This window comes from Diadema setosum, chromosome 13, assembly GCF_964275005.1.
Source record: "Diadema setosum chromosome 13, eeDiaSeto1, whole genome shotgun sequence".
Lineage (NCBI taxonomy): Eukaryota > Metazoa > Echinodermata > Echinoidea > Diadematoida > Diadematidae > Diadema > Diadema setosum.
Window position 1 is genome coordinate 36,605,898 of NC_092697.1, and position 15,618 is coordinate 36,621,515.

Sequence of the window (15,618 nt, forward strand, 5' to 3'; positions counted from 1 at the left end):
AAAAGAAGCAATGCACACTTTGTCATGGTAACAAAAAAGAAGAAGTAATAATAACGATGGAAAAGAGTATATTCCCCTAAAACTGGAACTAACACTGGAATGAAAACAACAGCAACATCAATTTACCAATAAGATAATATCAAATTCATCTATAAAGCATTGTATACATTTAATCATTGTATATGATGCTGAAAATGCATGCATACTATCAACTATACTTATAATAATTTTAGAATGCTTATAAAATATAAATCATAACATAGCAATAGTAAGGCACAGACACTATTTGGCCGTGTATACGAGGAAAATGTTACCATAAGTGAAGATATACGGATGTATATAGGAACAGGTAAACAGAGTAAGATTACATGTACCTGTACATCTCTGTTGGTTATTTTGCTAATTTCAAACAAGTTATGGGCAAAGAAGTCAACATTATGCACAGTCAACAGAGTGTTGGTGGATTTTTCAACAAAAATACGAACCTCTCGAACTGCTAAACAGGCAGAAGAAAATGTCAGTGATCAGAACTGGAACCTGTCGACGTAGCGGGTATTTTGATAATCAGACGGAGAAAACCTGGCATTTATATCATTTCCAGACGACATGGACGTCGAGTCAGACAAGTGATATCGATTGCGTCTAGAATAAACGAAATAATCGCGATGTGATTACAATCGATTATGGTTGTCGATCGTACATGGAAATGATGATTGTTAAATTGATATTGATGTACGTCAATGTCATCTAAACATGATTCATCCCTATGTCTTCTCCCCAATATCAGAAAAGATATCAAAATTTCATCTAGTCTTCTCTTAAATTTCAAGAATTTGAAATGATCCTGCATGCTTAATGACGATACTAATAATTTGTGGGGAATTTATTACTTTATAATTAAGAAACTCTTTTTCTCCCTCTCTTTCTGTAGACTGCTTTGTTGGATATTATCGAAACTCAATTTTGCAAGGAGAGTAGAGAAGATTTGGCGCCATTGAAGGGCAGTGACAACTGTGTTTATGATTAGTACTTGCTTTGAATATCGGTCACCATGGAGCTCTACGTATTCGTATCGCCTTTAGGTAACAATCATAAACGCATACATAATCTATGCTCAAACAAAGACGGATAAACACACACACACACACATACGCACACACACACACAAACACACACACGCAATGACACATAGTACACTGCACACGAACATAAACCATTATTTGTTGGCTCAACCACACAAACAAGCGGACAGAACATCCATATTACACTCGATTTTGAAAAAACAAGCAAACTTGAATCATGAATGTCATTGTCACATGAAGTTTCGTTTATTCTTGTCTACATTCATCATCCAAAAGATTTTATACATTCATAGACTTTTCAGTAAAGATATGTTCTAAGATGGTAACTGGCCACGATTGGATGGCAGTTCAATATCAGTTCTGTCTTTGCGGTTTGCAACCATGTCCACATGGTATCACTCTAGATAGAGGTCTTTGCGATGACGGAAGGATTTCAATTTGTGGGTGTGTCCAATCCCGAAGCAGCTTCTCAGGCACGTGACTCGGATACGAGTTTTAGAGTCCGCTGATATCACCGCCATTTCCGGCGCCTGTCAAAGAGAGGTCAGAACAAATTCATTATGTAGCTGTTTGTATGTTCATTTTTCCATCTGAGAAGATGGCTGAATAGCCCATACGTGAAGCTGGTCTTCCATTGGATCCAGTTGGGATGTGAGATGGGACCACTTCACCGGGTTAAACACCCTGCACTTTGCGATGAATGAATGAAGTGGGATCTTTTACGTTCATGAGCTGTGACTCTCTCATACACGGGACCTCCATTTCATGTCCTATCCTAGGGACAGAGTGTTTTGCCTCTTTCTAGAGGGGACGGTATGCTTACACACAACATTGCTCAGTCCAGACTCGGGTTCGATCCCAGGCCGCGTGATCGTGAGGCAGACGTGCTACCGACTGAGCCAACTCACCGCCCTAGCTGTATATTCACGATCATAGGATTGACTATTTTTGAGCATTTCATTCATATCCTCATGTCTCGAACGGCACAATATCCAACAGTTGATGATACACACCTTGCCCTTGAAGGTTTTTGAATGAATTTTCGGGATAGCCCCTTTTGCCTTTATGAATATTTCACTGTTATCCTGACATCATAAAATCTTGCTTACCACATAAAATTGTGTTTATAAAGGTCTGAGACCGTGTCAAGATGACTCTTTCTTTTTCATGAAAATTCGCCCATTCATCTGACCATTGATTCATAATCAGCATAATATGAACCCACCGCAAGTTTTAAAGGAGCATGTTCTTCATAAGACACTATGTTGCTATGGCAACTCACCGTTGCAGAAGACAACCTTGCTGGTCCTCCTTGAGCACCAGCAGTCCTGGTTGAACATGGCGCAGTCTGTTTGGAATGAAATAAAACAGAGAACATCAGTGGTCTGAGTTGACGACATTGGTGCAGTGTGCATTATGACTTGCAAATTGAGTGGCGTAAGTCCTGTTCTTCGTGAAACTGAGTAGGGTGTAACAAAGTACTGAACAGACCATAATACTTTCATCTAGGCCTACATATTATATTTTGCTTAGTTCATTTCGCCTTGCCCTTATATACGCTATTTCTATAATAGGTGTAGTTTTAATCCCGTGCAAAGTTGATTTTTGTTTTCCTCAGGTATCTGTCCACCCTGCTTACAGCGATTGTCATACTAATCCACTCACAATTCCATTGGTTATCAAGATGCATTGCAACATTATGTAAAGTGTGTGTGTGTCTGTGTGTGTGCGTGTGCTCGCGTTATGAACGTATGTTACTATGGGAAAGGCATACAACTACATACACGTAGGTAAAACGGGTATTTCGTTGATACCATGTAGGATTTTTGGCATATACCTGTATCAATCGCTATAAAAAGAATGGATTTCGAATGATGAAATAATTTGATTATCAAGACGCCAGTGCAGCCTAACGTGTTTTTGCATACTCACACTTGTACTTCTTCATGTTCCTTCCCCTCTTCTCGGCCATGAAGTATTCCTGCATCTCGGGGTCCCTCTTCAGGAACTCGATGTCGCCTTGGGTCTCTTCCTCGAAGTCGGCCAGGGCGGCGACGAAGAGGATGGCAGCGAGAGCAAAGAACAGAGCCTTGGCCATTGTGGTAGATTTGGGTTTGGCTTATACAGCTGGCGATGAGAATGAACTAGAAGAAAGAAAAGGGTAAAGTATTTGCTGTTGGCTCATTTAAGTTCGATTTTTTTTTTTGTGTGTGTACAACATGGACATAATCAATTGAGGCTATATGTATAGAGGTGCAGCCTTTTAACTGAGATTAAGATTAATTTCAAAATGAAAGGGATCTAACGGGTTTACACTGAAGGAAAACGTCGGAGTAGAATCTGATAACATGGAAAGATTAATCAAAATTTCAGTCGGAACGACAATCATGTGCAGATGGTGTTGACTCTCTATATGAGAAGTGTACTATTATGGTATATTGTGTAGTATGTGAAAATATTATTAGAAGAGGACTGCTGAATCACATGTAATGCTGATAACAACTGGAGAAAATTTTCTTCAACTCACCTCTGGATCTGTTGGTCGGCAATCTGATGATGATGCCGAGACAACCAACTGCTTTTATACATTTTGCGCCTTTTCACTACCATGAGTGGTTTACAACAATAGAGATTTTAATCAAAAGCTGATAAAACTGGATAAGGGGAAGACAAGTGACTTGAATCAACTCTAATTGCTGGTGTCTTCTAAACAGGTGCACTCGATCCTTGTTATTCATCAATATGCCGCCAATATCAAGGATCCGTAACAAGAGTTAATGATGCCTGAAATGTTTGGCATTAAGTTAGTCAACAGGATGTTGAGTTCATTCTTTGTGGAAGACAGGCATAGATTCTCAAGATACCCTTATCCATTACCAAAGTTAAAGTAAAAATCATGGATTTAATCTAACATAATATGTATGTTAAGTTATAGGAAAATTCATGTATAATGAAATGAAGTATTGGACGCAGTTTCACTGAAATGGAAGTAAAAGAAGTTCATGGAGAAAGTCTGTTATCTTGGAAACAAAATGTAGATTCAACTGTTGAGCATGTCAAGTACTTTTGAAGTCATAACAAACTCAGTTGTTCCTTATGATATGTAAAAATTGAAATCAAGATAAACTTTAGAGGTCGTCTGCTCAGTCTTTCCATTCTCAGGTTTTATAGATGAACATTTAGGTAGCAGTCTCAAGAGATATTAATTCGAAGAAAACTACCCCCTCTTTTTGTCTTCTTTTATTGTGTCCCGTACAATCTAGACACACACACACACACACACACACACACACACACACACACACACAAACATCCGTACCCACACAGCCCATGACAGAAAATAGGAAGAGATAGGAAAAGGAGAGTGAAAGAGATAGATAGATAGACAGCCGTCTGGCTGAATCATGTGCCGTGCTGAAATAAATAAATAAATGAAATGAAATAGATAGATAGATAGATAGGGAGATAGAGAGATGATTAAATAGATACTAGTAGATAGATAGATAGATGGATAGATAGATTGATAGATAGATAGATAGATAGGTAGAGAGGGAGAGAGAAAAACATAACATCTAATACATATTTAATAACACAACTTAAAAGGTTATTTTATTGACTTGTCAAAAGGATAATTTTACAAGCAATCAGATTGAATATGACTCTCAATTTTTCGAAACAGCGAGATAGCTTGAAGTTAACACATGTTCTGATAATAACCTGCCTCAAAATCACAAAGTTGACTATACAGCCATTATCACCGTAGGCTCTAAATTTTAATCATAGACTTTACACACTGTCTCTCAGTATGTCGCTTTAAATTTCGCCCCCAGAAACTGTGAAATCAATTAAAGGCTTCGTTGAACACGGTTGCAGCGTGCCTACGGATGGAAATATTTTATATCATTTATGACTTATCAATGTCAAATCAATATTGTGACATGACGGCCAACTGCTTCCTTGGATTACACTGTAATTGTTATTGCACTCTGTGTCCGGACGTAAAAAGTCTTAAAGTACGGCTGTTTAACCCATTACAATATGTAGACATACACGGTCTTAAGAATAGAAAAGCTTGCAATTTCGTCATTCATTTCATCAGTATAACGAGCCACATAATTCACACTTGCCGCTGAACATGTCTATCGAAACATTGTATCACTCACTGGTAATCGGCTCCTAGAAATTTCAAAATACTTTATTTGATTTGCAAATGTAAATGTGTGAGTTTGCTGTATATGTGTATGCTTATTTTATGTATGGAATTGATGAATTATCGTTAGTTGAGGGATATCAGTATGTTCCTTATCAAGAAAAGACATATTGATTGATACGATGGCATAAAGGGTCAGTTTTCACAATCTGACCACTCATGCACACACAGGGTCATACTCGACTGAGGAAAACTGGACATCAGCCTTATTTTTGAGTCGCCTTTTCAGGCAGTCAGAGATAACACACAATATCAAAACTCGCTGACGCCGTGTACAATCTAAAACTAACTGCTGACACTTTGTATAGTTTGTAGTTTGCATGTTTCAGGACGCAGGAGAAGACGTGAGGTATTTTAAAGACCAATTGCCTTCTTGGATACTGCCACTCAGTGGCGATTAGGGCAGTGATATTGATATGAATGCATCTGCTGTGTGTTTTTTGTCTATTCAACGTTTCAGAGATAAACTTATAATTGATTTAAATTCCTTTGTAATGCTTTTGCGATTAGTATGACATGTCAAAGATTTAACAAGCTGAAGATCACCTCCTTTTGGGGTCTGCAAGGCGCAAAAATACTGCCTCATCTTAAAAACGACATAAAATGGACAATGTGGTAAACCTTACAAGTGCCTTACATGATTAGTATAATTCCAGATAGACACATAAATGTCTTCCATGTAAAGGTGTCCGAATGACACTGGGATGAAGTACAACAAACGGCGAAATAAAACCCGTAGATCGTGTAAGTCAGAGAGCAACCGATGTCTTATCTGATCAATGTGTGTGTACGTTTAGCTTCCATTAAAAATATAAATGAACACATATTATGCAATAAAAGACTATGGTAGTGCATAATGAACTTCTCGTTGATTGTCTTCTACCGCTTTCTTAAGTAATATAACCACCGAACAATGTATAAACTAAATCATGGATCTGTTCAGATTCTGTAGAAGTCAAACAGATTACTAACAATATTGAAGAGCTTGCTTCCGAAAGGCGCTAAATCCATCATTTTCAATGGATTTACCGCCTTTTGGAAGCAAGCTCTTCAATTTCATCCGTCGCAGTTGAGTACTTTTCACTTAAAGGTTTGGAATACACAGTGTTTACGACATTGTATAATACAGTGATACTGACATAGCTCCATTTCAGCTATCGTCGAGCTTTGCTGTTTGACCTGTGTGATCATTTTTAATAAAAACGAGAACAAAAAACAAAGAAACCAAAGTACGAGCATATAGAACTTTTGGAAAATGTGTCCCCAATATCAAGGTATCTAAAATGCCTTACATGTAAGATATACCATTAAAGTATTATGTTATTGGGGCCCCTATATCTATAAGCATTGTTTCTCGTGTGGTTCTTACCATCAAGTTCATCTCTTTTGTCCTTTCTTTGTATTAGTTTGTATATAGCTTTGTGTGTCTTTTTATCATACTCTTGAAATAAGATGGATTAAACAATAATTAAATCTAAATAGATTGCAAACATTCACTCACAGATATGTTACTTCTGTGAACAGTTTATATGTATATATATATATATATATATATATATATATATATATATGTATGTATTACACATATATGTATTATGTATATTATATATATATATATATATATATATATATATATATATATATATACATATATATATATATATAATACACGTATACCTCCACTTTAGCACAATTTAAGAGAATCGGGTAGCAGAATTGCAGCTCTCAGTATTTTAATCTAACATTTAAGACTTTACTGTTCAACATTGCATTGTTTAATCGAATTGTGACGGTTAATTCGGAAGAATATTGCATGACGGATGCGGGCTCGATTAACGCTTGGTACACGAAACCTATTTCCGATATGGAAATAGGTTTTCTAAACATTCCAGATATGCCCACCACTCTAGGTATTAGTTCACAACAAATTTTGAGACCCGCGGGGCCCTGAATCTCGTTTTTGGCTCTTAACCCAGAACTTTACATGTAGTCAACATGAGCAGTTTTCATATGTATGAACTCGTATTACAAATTCAACTGTACAAATGTCCAGCAGAACGCCTGATGATATGTTTTTATTACCTGACATTTTAAGGTTTACTTTAATATATCGAACGTTGCTAACCCAGCTACAAATTTCCAGTGAGATTCTTCCGGTGTAACATGCAGAATGGACTGCTTATAGTAGACAGAAAGGTAACACATGACAGCATGACAGTCTATACAAATTTCAACACAACCATGCACGGTAACGCTTATGACTGACCTGACTCAATTAGCCCATGGAGCTACTAACATTATTAGCCACAAATTCAGAAAACTGTTCTGCTAATCCTTGCAACTATCAACTGTCTCTTTGCGTGCCAAGATATATTAATGACCATCACACTGCAGAAATTGTCAACGCACCTGTGAATGCATGTTAAGTTAGAAAATATTTGGGCTTGAAGAGCGTTTTTTTTTTTTCGTTCATTATCTGGTGTATATTTTGTTTAGTGGTTTATCATCATAAAAAAAGAATAGAAAAAAGGAGAGATTTCTAGAATTTAGAGCCCTCGAGTGAAGAAAGATGGACAACTGGAAGTGAACATGACATGTCTCCCATAATCCTTCTTATTTCCTGTGTCCAAAGATAACATTTAGAAATGAATTTGCTTGAAATGCACTTCCTCTGGCTGAATGCATTACATCGTATCGATGTCTTGAGCCCCAACAAGAAACCCGCATGAAATGAATCATGTCCACGTCATGTGACAGTCAAATGACCAAGACTGCTCTTTTCCTTTCCTCATAAGACGCCATATTTGGTGACTTATGCACATTCCCCCGGCTATCATCTTCGTGTCTGTCATTCAATCTCTCATCCCATCCGTTAAAAGTAATAACCTTTCTGCAGGGCTGCATTCTTTTCTTTCTTTTTTTTTTTGTGTGCAATGAAGAGGTGTGTTAAACATCTGCAAATTTCTAACGGTTGGACTTATCTCTTCATAATTCCTTGCAGCTCATGTTTCATAGCAGATCTCACCACAAGTAACTGTACTTTTAATTACACCGCAATAGTGCGGTAGACCTAACAACCTCTACCTCTATTTGAATGTAATGATTACTGCGTACAGGACATGTATTATGCAATGTGTGTGTGTGTGTGTGTGTGTGTGTGTGTGTGTGTGTGTGTGTGTGCGTGTGTGTGTGTGTGTGCGTGTGTATGTGTGTGTGCGTGTATGTGTGTATGTGTATGTGTATGTGTGTGTATGTGTACGTGTATGTGTATGTGTGAAAGCGTATGCTTCATGTTACCATCCGATTCGATTGAATGGAAACTGTATACTTCCAATGATTAGCTTGTACGGTACATGTATCGTTGTATTGTGTTATAAAGCCATGTATAGTTAATGTCTTGCAGTAATGTAACGTAAGTGAGGGGACTGCACTATACAAGTTCGCTTTTTAGCAGCCCCTCAATTTTCATTTCCATGAAGTTCTTTTAATAACCAATATGTATTATTTTGTTCCAAGTGTATCACCTGTTTATATTGATTGGAAATGAAAATAAAAAACATGCATGTGAACATGCATGAGTGAAATGAATGTGTACGTATTTTTTTTTTTAATCAATGTCTTTTATTTGCTTGATAATTTTCTCTTTTGGTTTTTTACATAGATCACACTTGGTGTGCCGTATATCTCACATGTGTTTTAAAACATGGTATATATATATATTTTTTTTTCAATGCATGATTTTTATTTGTCCTGCTGCCTAATAACATATTTGTCCTGTACAGGTGTGGCAATTAAATTTCATTTCTTTTCATGAGTTGTATGTATGTCCTTGTATTCTTTTTGGTGATGATTGCTCTAGTTTTGCTATCATAAAATTTTTGAAGTGATTTGTTTTCTTTTTTTCTATTCTTTGTCCCCTCTCCTGTTTATTCTTTTTTATATTTATTTTTTATTCTATTATTTTCTTCTTATGCTCCTGTTTCATTAAAAAGTCTTGTATGTTACCACTTTCAGATTTCCTGATGATCGTAATAGTGCAGGTAGTTTTTCTTCTTTTTTTTTTTTTTCTGAACCAAAACTCTTTAATTTTTCTGTTTAACTTGTGTGGACTTGTGTCATATTTGTTAGATGATGACATTGAATCGTATGCGGTTTGCTTGGGTAGTGCCAAATCAGCATTTGAATAGTTGTTCTGACAGCACAGTCTCATTCTGTTCATTCTGATATTTTATAATAAATTCGTAAACTTTAGTGTCCTTTCAATCTCGGAATGTGTACCTTTCAAATGGTTGGTTGATACAGCTTTCTCCTTTCCCAACAAACGAAAGCAGACACTCTCGCACACACACACACACACGCCGGAAGCACACTTGCTGATTAAAAGGATACTCACGCGCACAGGTAAATCATTACCCTCACGTCAACGTACAAAGATAGGGGCTCATCAAATCACAGACAGCCATTATCCATTTACATGTCACATAGCTGCAAACCAAGCACACTGGCATACAGGCCGGCATCAAAATCTATTCCAATGCATAGACGTAACAAATACTTTTAAAACATCGGTACTTGAGAAATATAGAGTTTATTGCATTTATTGGGTATGAAAACACAGGTGTCTACGTGGTTCATACACAATTTTTCAAAAAAGTATAGTCTACAAAAGTCGGCATTGTGGAAGTAAAACGTGTTGAGGTCTAGGTCTCATCTGAGAAAACAGCTTGGTCGACTTTGCTGTGACGTCAGGATCCGATGTCTAAGAACAGGGTCAAAATCATAAGCCAGTTGATCAGTCACGTGCTTGGGTGCCAGTTTAGAGTCCAGAGATGTCGCCACCGTTGCCAGCACCTGTGGAAAGAACAGACGGACCAATCATTGTCGTCACCCTCATAATCAGGTGGAAGCGCGCGTTTCGTTTCGCTACTGGATCACAGTAAGACATGCAGTAATTTGATTAATGACTATAGCTTTTGTGGTATCTCCATTCTTCTGTCTCACAAAAGGACATTTTAAGGGAACACTACGTTTGTCAATTTGAATCCATCCATACCGAATCTAATAAACTGTGTACAAGCAAAGAGCTGGTACACGATGTACAAAGGTTTGAACTTTAGTGAAGTCGCAAAGGTTCATGGTTGAATGAAAACACTTTGTTTTTAACTTTAATGGTCATTGTATGGTGGGTAAGGAACAAAAAAAAAATGCACATTAAAACTGATTATGTATGAGGATCGCGTTTCTGTTTCGCTTGTGAAAATGCAAAGCTTTACAGAATTCAATTTGGAGAATCCAAATACCGAATGACTTCAGGGCTTAAGGGGGGGGGGGGGGATAGAGTTTCGACATGTGAATTGTGCCCACAGTGATAACATAAGTGAGTTTAAGTTGTTTTAATGAAATGATTTGCCTTTTTTCATTGGTTTGCAACCTAGAAGTTGGTAAGCCCCTTGATTATTCTTCAGGCATTTATCAAAAGATTACAATTATTATCATAATTATTATCATATTTGCGAAGTAATAAACAAAGCAATAAATGCATACAGAAATCCATTTTCTGAATTCGATGTGGTTCTGGACTCTACCTAAGTTTCAGAGGGGGCCATAAAAACAAGAAATTATTGGAAGGGATCCACGCAATAAGAGATGTCCGTCGTATTACAGTTTGAAGGTGTAAGTGACGGATAATCATTATTAAAGCAACAGATAATAGTCTGCATGATCCCAACTCAACGATGAAAAGTATTATTGTAAAGAAATGCAAACCATTCACGTTTACTATCAGACATAGGCGGAAGATGACGACCGTGCTTCATTACAAAGGTCTCTTAAGACGATGCAATCTAATTCACGTGGTCTAATAATTTTCTGTTTGTTCTCTTTCTCTGCTCCTCGTTAGGCAATACACCGTACTTTCTTTCTGATGTCGCGTCTTTAATGAATTTTAAAGGAATCCCCACCTGTCGTTCTGTGTTATAGCGAATTAATCTATACTAGTATGTAATCACCTTCAAAATTCTCCCTAAAGAAAGTCGAACTAGAAAAAAATGAGCAGGATCGAAATGGGCTAATGGGCTCACCGTTGCAGAAGACAACCTTGCTTGTCCTCCTTGAGCACCAGCAGTCCTGGTTGAACATGGCGCAGTCTGTTCGGAATGTAATAAAACAAAGAACATCAGAGGTCAGAAAATGCGTTGTTTAGATAGTTACAGTTCATTATTCCTAAGATTCGTTGTTCCGATAGTTTGTAAGTCCGAGTAAATGAAATGAGGTTTGTTATTCTGACGTTCGTTAATCCGAAAATGAAATAAGGTTCTTTATTCAAAAGATTCTTAAATCCGAAAACGAATTGAGGCTTGCATTTCCGAAGAGTGCTTTATTACGCTCCTTCTTTTCATTTTTCTGATATATGAACATTATCTCATTTTCGAAATAACGAACCTGATTACATTTTCGGATTACCGAACCTTCGAAATAGCGAACCTTGTTTCATTTTCGGATTAACGAACCTGATTTCATTTTTCAATTACCGAACCTTCGGAGTGATGATCCTTCGGAGCAACGCCACAAATGCTTCGATTGAAGAATCCTTTTCATTTTCGGTTTACCAAACAAGGTATAGGAAACTTGTGTATTCCTAATAACGAACCTTTAGATATTTAAATATTTTTGGCAGTAACAAACCTTCGGAATAACGAACATAACCCATTTGATATCTTTGCAAATAGATACCTTGCAAATAGATGAAGCAATATGGACGTGAAATTCTCTCTGTCTTATTTGTCTTTGTTTGTCCATGATGCAGGGAGACGTGACAATGAGACAAAATAATGTGGATTCATTTGTTTAGAATAGATATACAAGTTACTACATGTACTGATTTTTAGTTCTGAAGGAAAGAAACAATATCAAGTTTGGATCTGAGTGTTTTCTTGATACTGGCAGCACAGGTGCGAAGTAAACAGATTCAAACTGATGTTCATGTCAGTTCTGGTGATGCAAAGAATACATATTACCACTGCACCAAGACTGAACTGTCTAATTCACTATTAAATGCGAACATTCGGAAGTGTTTACATTTGTCTCACTTCTGGTAGTAGTCCTCGTGTCCAGCTGAATGCCGGTCTCGAAGTCAATGCAGGACTCTTTTTTTTTTCTTGCATTTTTTAATGCTAAGAGTTTGCTCTTCTTCTTTTATGTCAAAACGGGTTCAATTATTTTCCCGTCGACAGATGACATACCATGAATACTTTGGAAAAAACGGGGTAAGCCCAATGTGACAAGATGAAAATACTTCTGTTTATACAGACACAAGCAGTTTATCTTGTCAAAACTGTTTCTAAACTTGGTTTTACTTACACTTGTACTTCTTCATGTTCCTTCCCCTCTTCTCGGCCATGAAGTATTCCTGCATCTCGGGGTCCCTCTTCAGGAACTCGATGTCGCCTTGGGTCTCTTCCTCGAAGTCGGCCAGGGCGGCGACGAAGAGGATGGCAGCGAGAGCGAAGAACAGAGCCTTGGCCATTGTGATAGATTTGGGTTTGGCTTATACAGCTGGCGATGAGAATGAACTAGAAAAAGAAAGGGTTAAGACTTATAGTTGTCTGTTTTTCGTTCTTTACAACATTAGTATAATTGAATTTTATCTAAGAATAAGATTACTCTTCAGATCTAATTCAGTGGGATTCCAAAGGGCCTTGGTCATTGCGGTACATTAGGAATTGGCTATTCGGTTACTGCGGGAGAGCATGCACAACTACCACCAAACAAAAACAAAAAAAAAGAATGACGTCAACTCAGCTCTTCTAAGTTTTGTCTTTAAGTTGAATGTGAATTTTGTGTTTTTTCGAGCTTTGTGTCACACTGCTTATAGATTGAACTGACTCTACTTGCAAAGACTTGCAAAATATCGCATCTGCAACAGGATCTCGCGTTGTCAAGATGCAAAACAACAAAGCTGATTTCTAAAAAAATTAGGAGATTTTATTGCTATTTTCCATTTTCCATTAACAACACGACAACATCAATTCGTCTACGACCTAATTAAGTCAAAACAGACCATGGAGAAGTTAAGCATTGCCTAAGCATATCTAGACACCAAACCAAGTTTGCAGAACTTTCAAACTACGAAATTTTGAAATTCAAAGGTTATGTGATAGTCGTTATTTCAAACTGAGACAAAAGAATAAATTACACCATCTGCAATGAAAGTTTGAGATGAGCAAAAGACAGAAGATGTACTGAGAAACACTGATTCTGCTTACCGAATGATCTTCTGGACTGCGATCTGATGGCAACTCTGAGAAACTCTTCCACTTTTATAGGTTCCCATTCCGTCATTAATTTCCTTATTTTTCAGAGGGACCAGTAATATTTTATGTAACTATGCAAATTTTATGACACGATGCGGTAGATTGAAATATTGAAATATCGCAGGTGACTGAGCGTATTAAAAGGGGTAATGCTTTTTCTCAAGGGTATGTTCTTGCCGAGAAGAACAGAAAAAAAAGAAGAAACTAAAAAAATTGCACCAGGAGGAAATTGTCCGTAAAATTCGTCTCTTGTAAACTCATCCCGCCGCCACCCATTCGTATCTTTTATTAACTAGATTGATGGCCGGGCTACTCCCGGGAAACACTGATTGAGTGTGGCCATGGTAAGTCTTGAACTTGGGTACAAAGTCGCACATAGATGATTTCACCTTGCCGGCCATACTTCATTGGAATGTGAAAGGGCGGAGGATCATTCTTCTAGAATAAAATTAGATATTGTCACATGCTAATCTGAAGATTATTCTTGCGAGATTTTAACATGAGGTAATTGACCCACATATTTGGTTGCAAGGAGAGTGATGATCAACACTGCGAAATTTAAGATGGTTAGCTGCACCACTTCTATTTCTACTCCATATTAGGTAGACAATTTTTTTTTTTTGGTGCACCCATAAGGTTATTAGAAATGATCTCGGCCACCATTTATTCTTAAGGTAACCATAGTAATGGATTTTGACCAGTATCAGGTACATTGGTGTTAAGTAAATTGTCACCTTAAACATACCAGTCAACCATGGTTTCTTTGTCTCTGTCATTGTCAGAATACATTTGATTGTTTAAATGTACGTTTGCGTAAGAGCATGATAAAAAACAAAAACACATTTGTCACTTTAAAGGGATATATAGTTTTGGTTGAGACCTAACATCAAGTTTTTATTATTTTTTTTTGAGAGATAATCAGACACCTCTCATGATATGTGAAAGAGCATGTATAATTCCAAAAGGAATTAAACGATTATTTGATGAAAATTGGTTTTGAAATGGCGGAGATATCCAAGACAGTGCGATCCCAATAAAAGGTGGGATCAACAATTTATTACGATCGCTTTGTTTTACTTCGTTTTTTAATGTCTCAGCCCTTCCAACACTGATTTTTATCAAATAAACATTGATTTCCTCTTAGAATGGTGATGCTCTCTGCTATTTCGTAACTGGTTTCTTGGTACCTCACAAAAGTTAAAAACCCAATCTTCATCTCCACCAATACGATACCATCCCTTTAAATATCATATCCTATTGCTAATGAATTGTCCTCTGCTATAGTCTTATGAGTAAAAACTCTATCGCGGAATATACAAAGAAAGTTTAGAATGCTACACCGTTTTAAGTATTTTTCTGTCGTTTTATTTCGACAATTGTTTAGAAACATGCCATTAGTTACAGCCAACCAGCCACTGAGTGCTGTGACGCACAATTCGGTTTCAATATTTTACATGATGTCGACAGAAAAGGTCACAAGGGCAGAAATATCTGGAGAAGAAATCAAGTTATGCGCTTGATATCGATACTGCCGTGATATCCTACGTGGAATGACATAAACCTGTCATAATATGGACAGCGTATGGAGCAAGAATCATGATGAAATGAATCGCATACTACATCTGAAAAAATGATCAATTTTTGAAGGCATTTGCCAATAATATGACACAATAACTTTTGGGTGCTAGGACTTCCAAAACACGAGGAATCAATACTAAATCAAAATTATGTCATGCATGTGCTAGAACTTACGGATACCCTTCCAATACGTTTCCATAAGCATTTACTACCACAACCTAAAAGTATATGTATTTAGTTTAATATCAATTTATTTCACCAATACGCATATATAACACAAACCCGACGTGGGAACACGTATCTATATCGTACATCCATTACGGAATTGAAGCAGGTTTATGCGTGCAAGGTGAATGTTGTTTGGGACCTACAAAAAAAAAAAGAAACGAAAGAGAGAGATTGTTACATAAGGTCCCCCCCCCCCCCCCAAAAAAAA

The 15,618-nt window shown here is 37.1% G+C and overlaps 2 protein-coding genes across 2 annotated transcripts in view; both read right to left on the reverse strand.

The window, feature by feature from the left end:
- Window positions 1-1,511: 1,511 nt before the first annotated feature.
- Window positions 1,512-3,180, reverse strand: LOC140237251 (uncharacterized). The gene is made up of 3 exons (XM_072317196.1): window positions 3,015-3,180; window positions 2,365-2,430; window positions 1,512-1,612 (listed from the first exon to the last, which is right to left on the reverse strand). The coding sequence occupies exons 1-3, from the start codon at window positions 3,178-3,180 to the stop codon at window positions 1,578-1,580; spliced, it is 267 nt and encodes an 88-aa protein (XP_072173297.1). The 3' UTR covers window positions 1,512-1,577.
- A 6,742-nt stretch (window positions 3,181-9,922) lies between these two features.
- Window positions 9,923-15,618, reverse strand: part of LOC140237324 (uncharacterized) — a 33,344-nt gene continuing 27,648 nt past the window's right edge. The window contains exons 2-4 of the mRNA XM_072317262.1: window positions 12,652-12,863; window positions 11,373-11,438; window positions 9,923-10,143 (exon numbers count right to left, since the gene is read on the reverse strand). Of these exons, the coding sequence (XP_072173363.1) occupies window positions 10,109-10,143; window positions 11,373-11,438; window positions 12,652-12,817 (267 nt within the window). The 5' untranslated portion in view covers window positions 12,818-12,863 and the 3' untranslated portion in view covers window positions 9,923-10,108. The remainder of the gene's footprint in view (window positions 10,144-11,372; window positions 11,439-12,651; window positions 12,864-15,618) is intronic.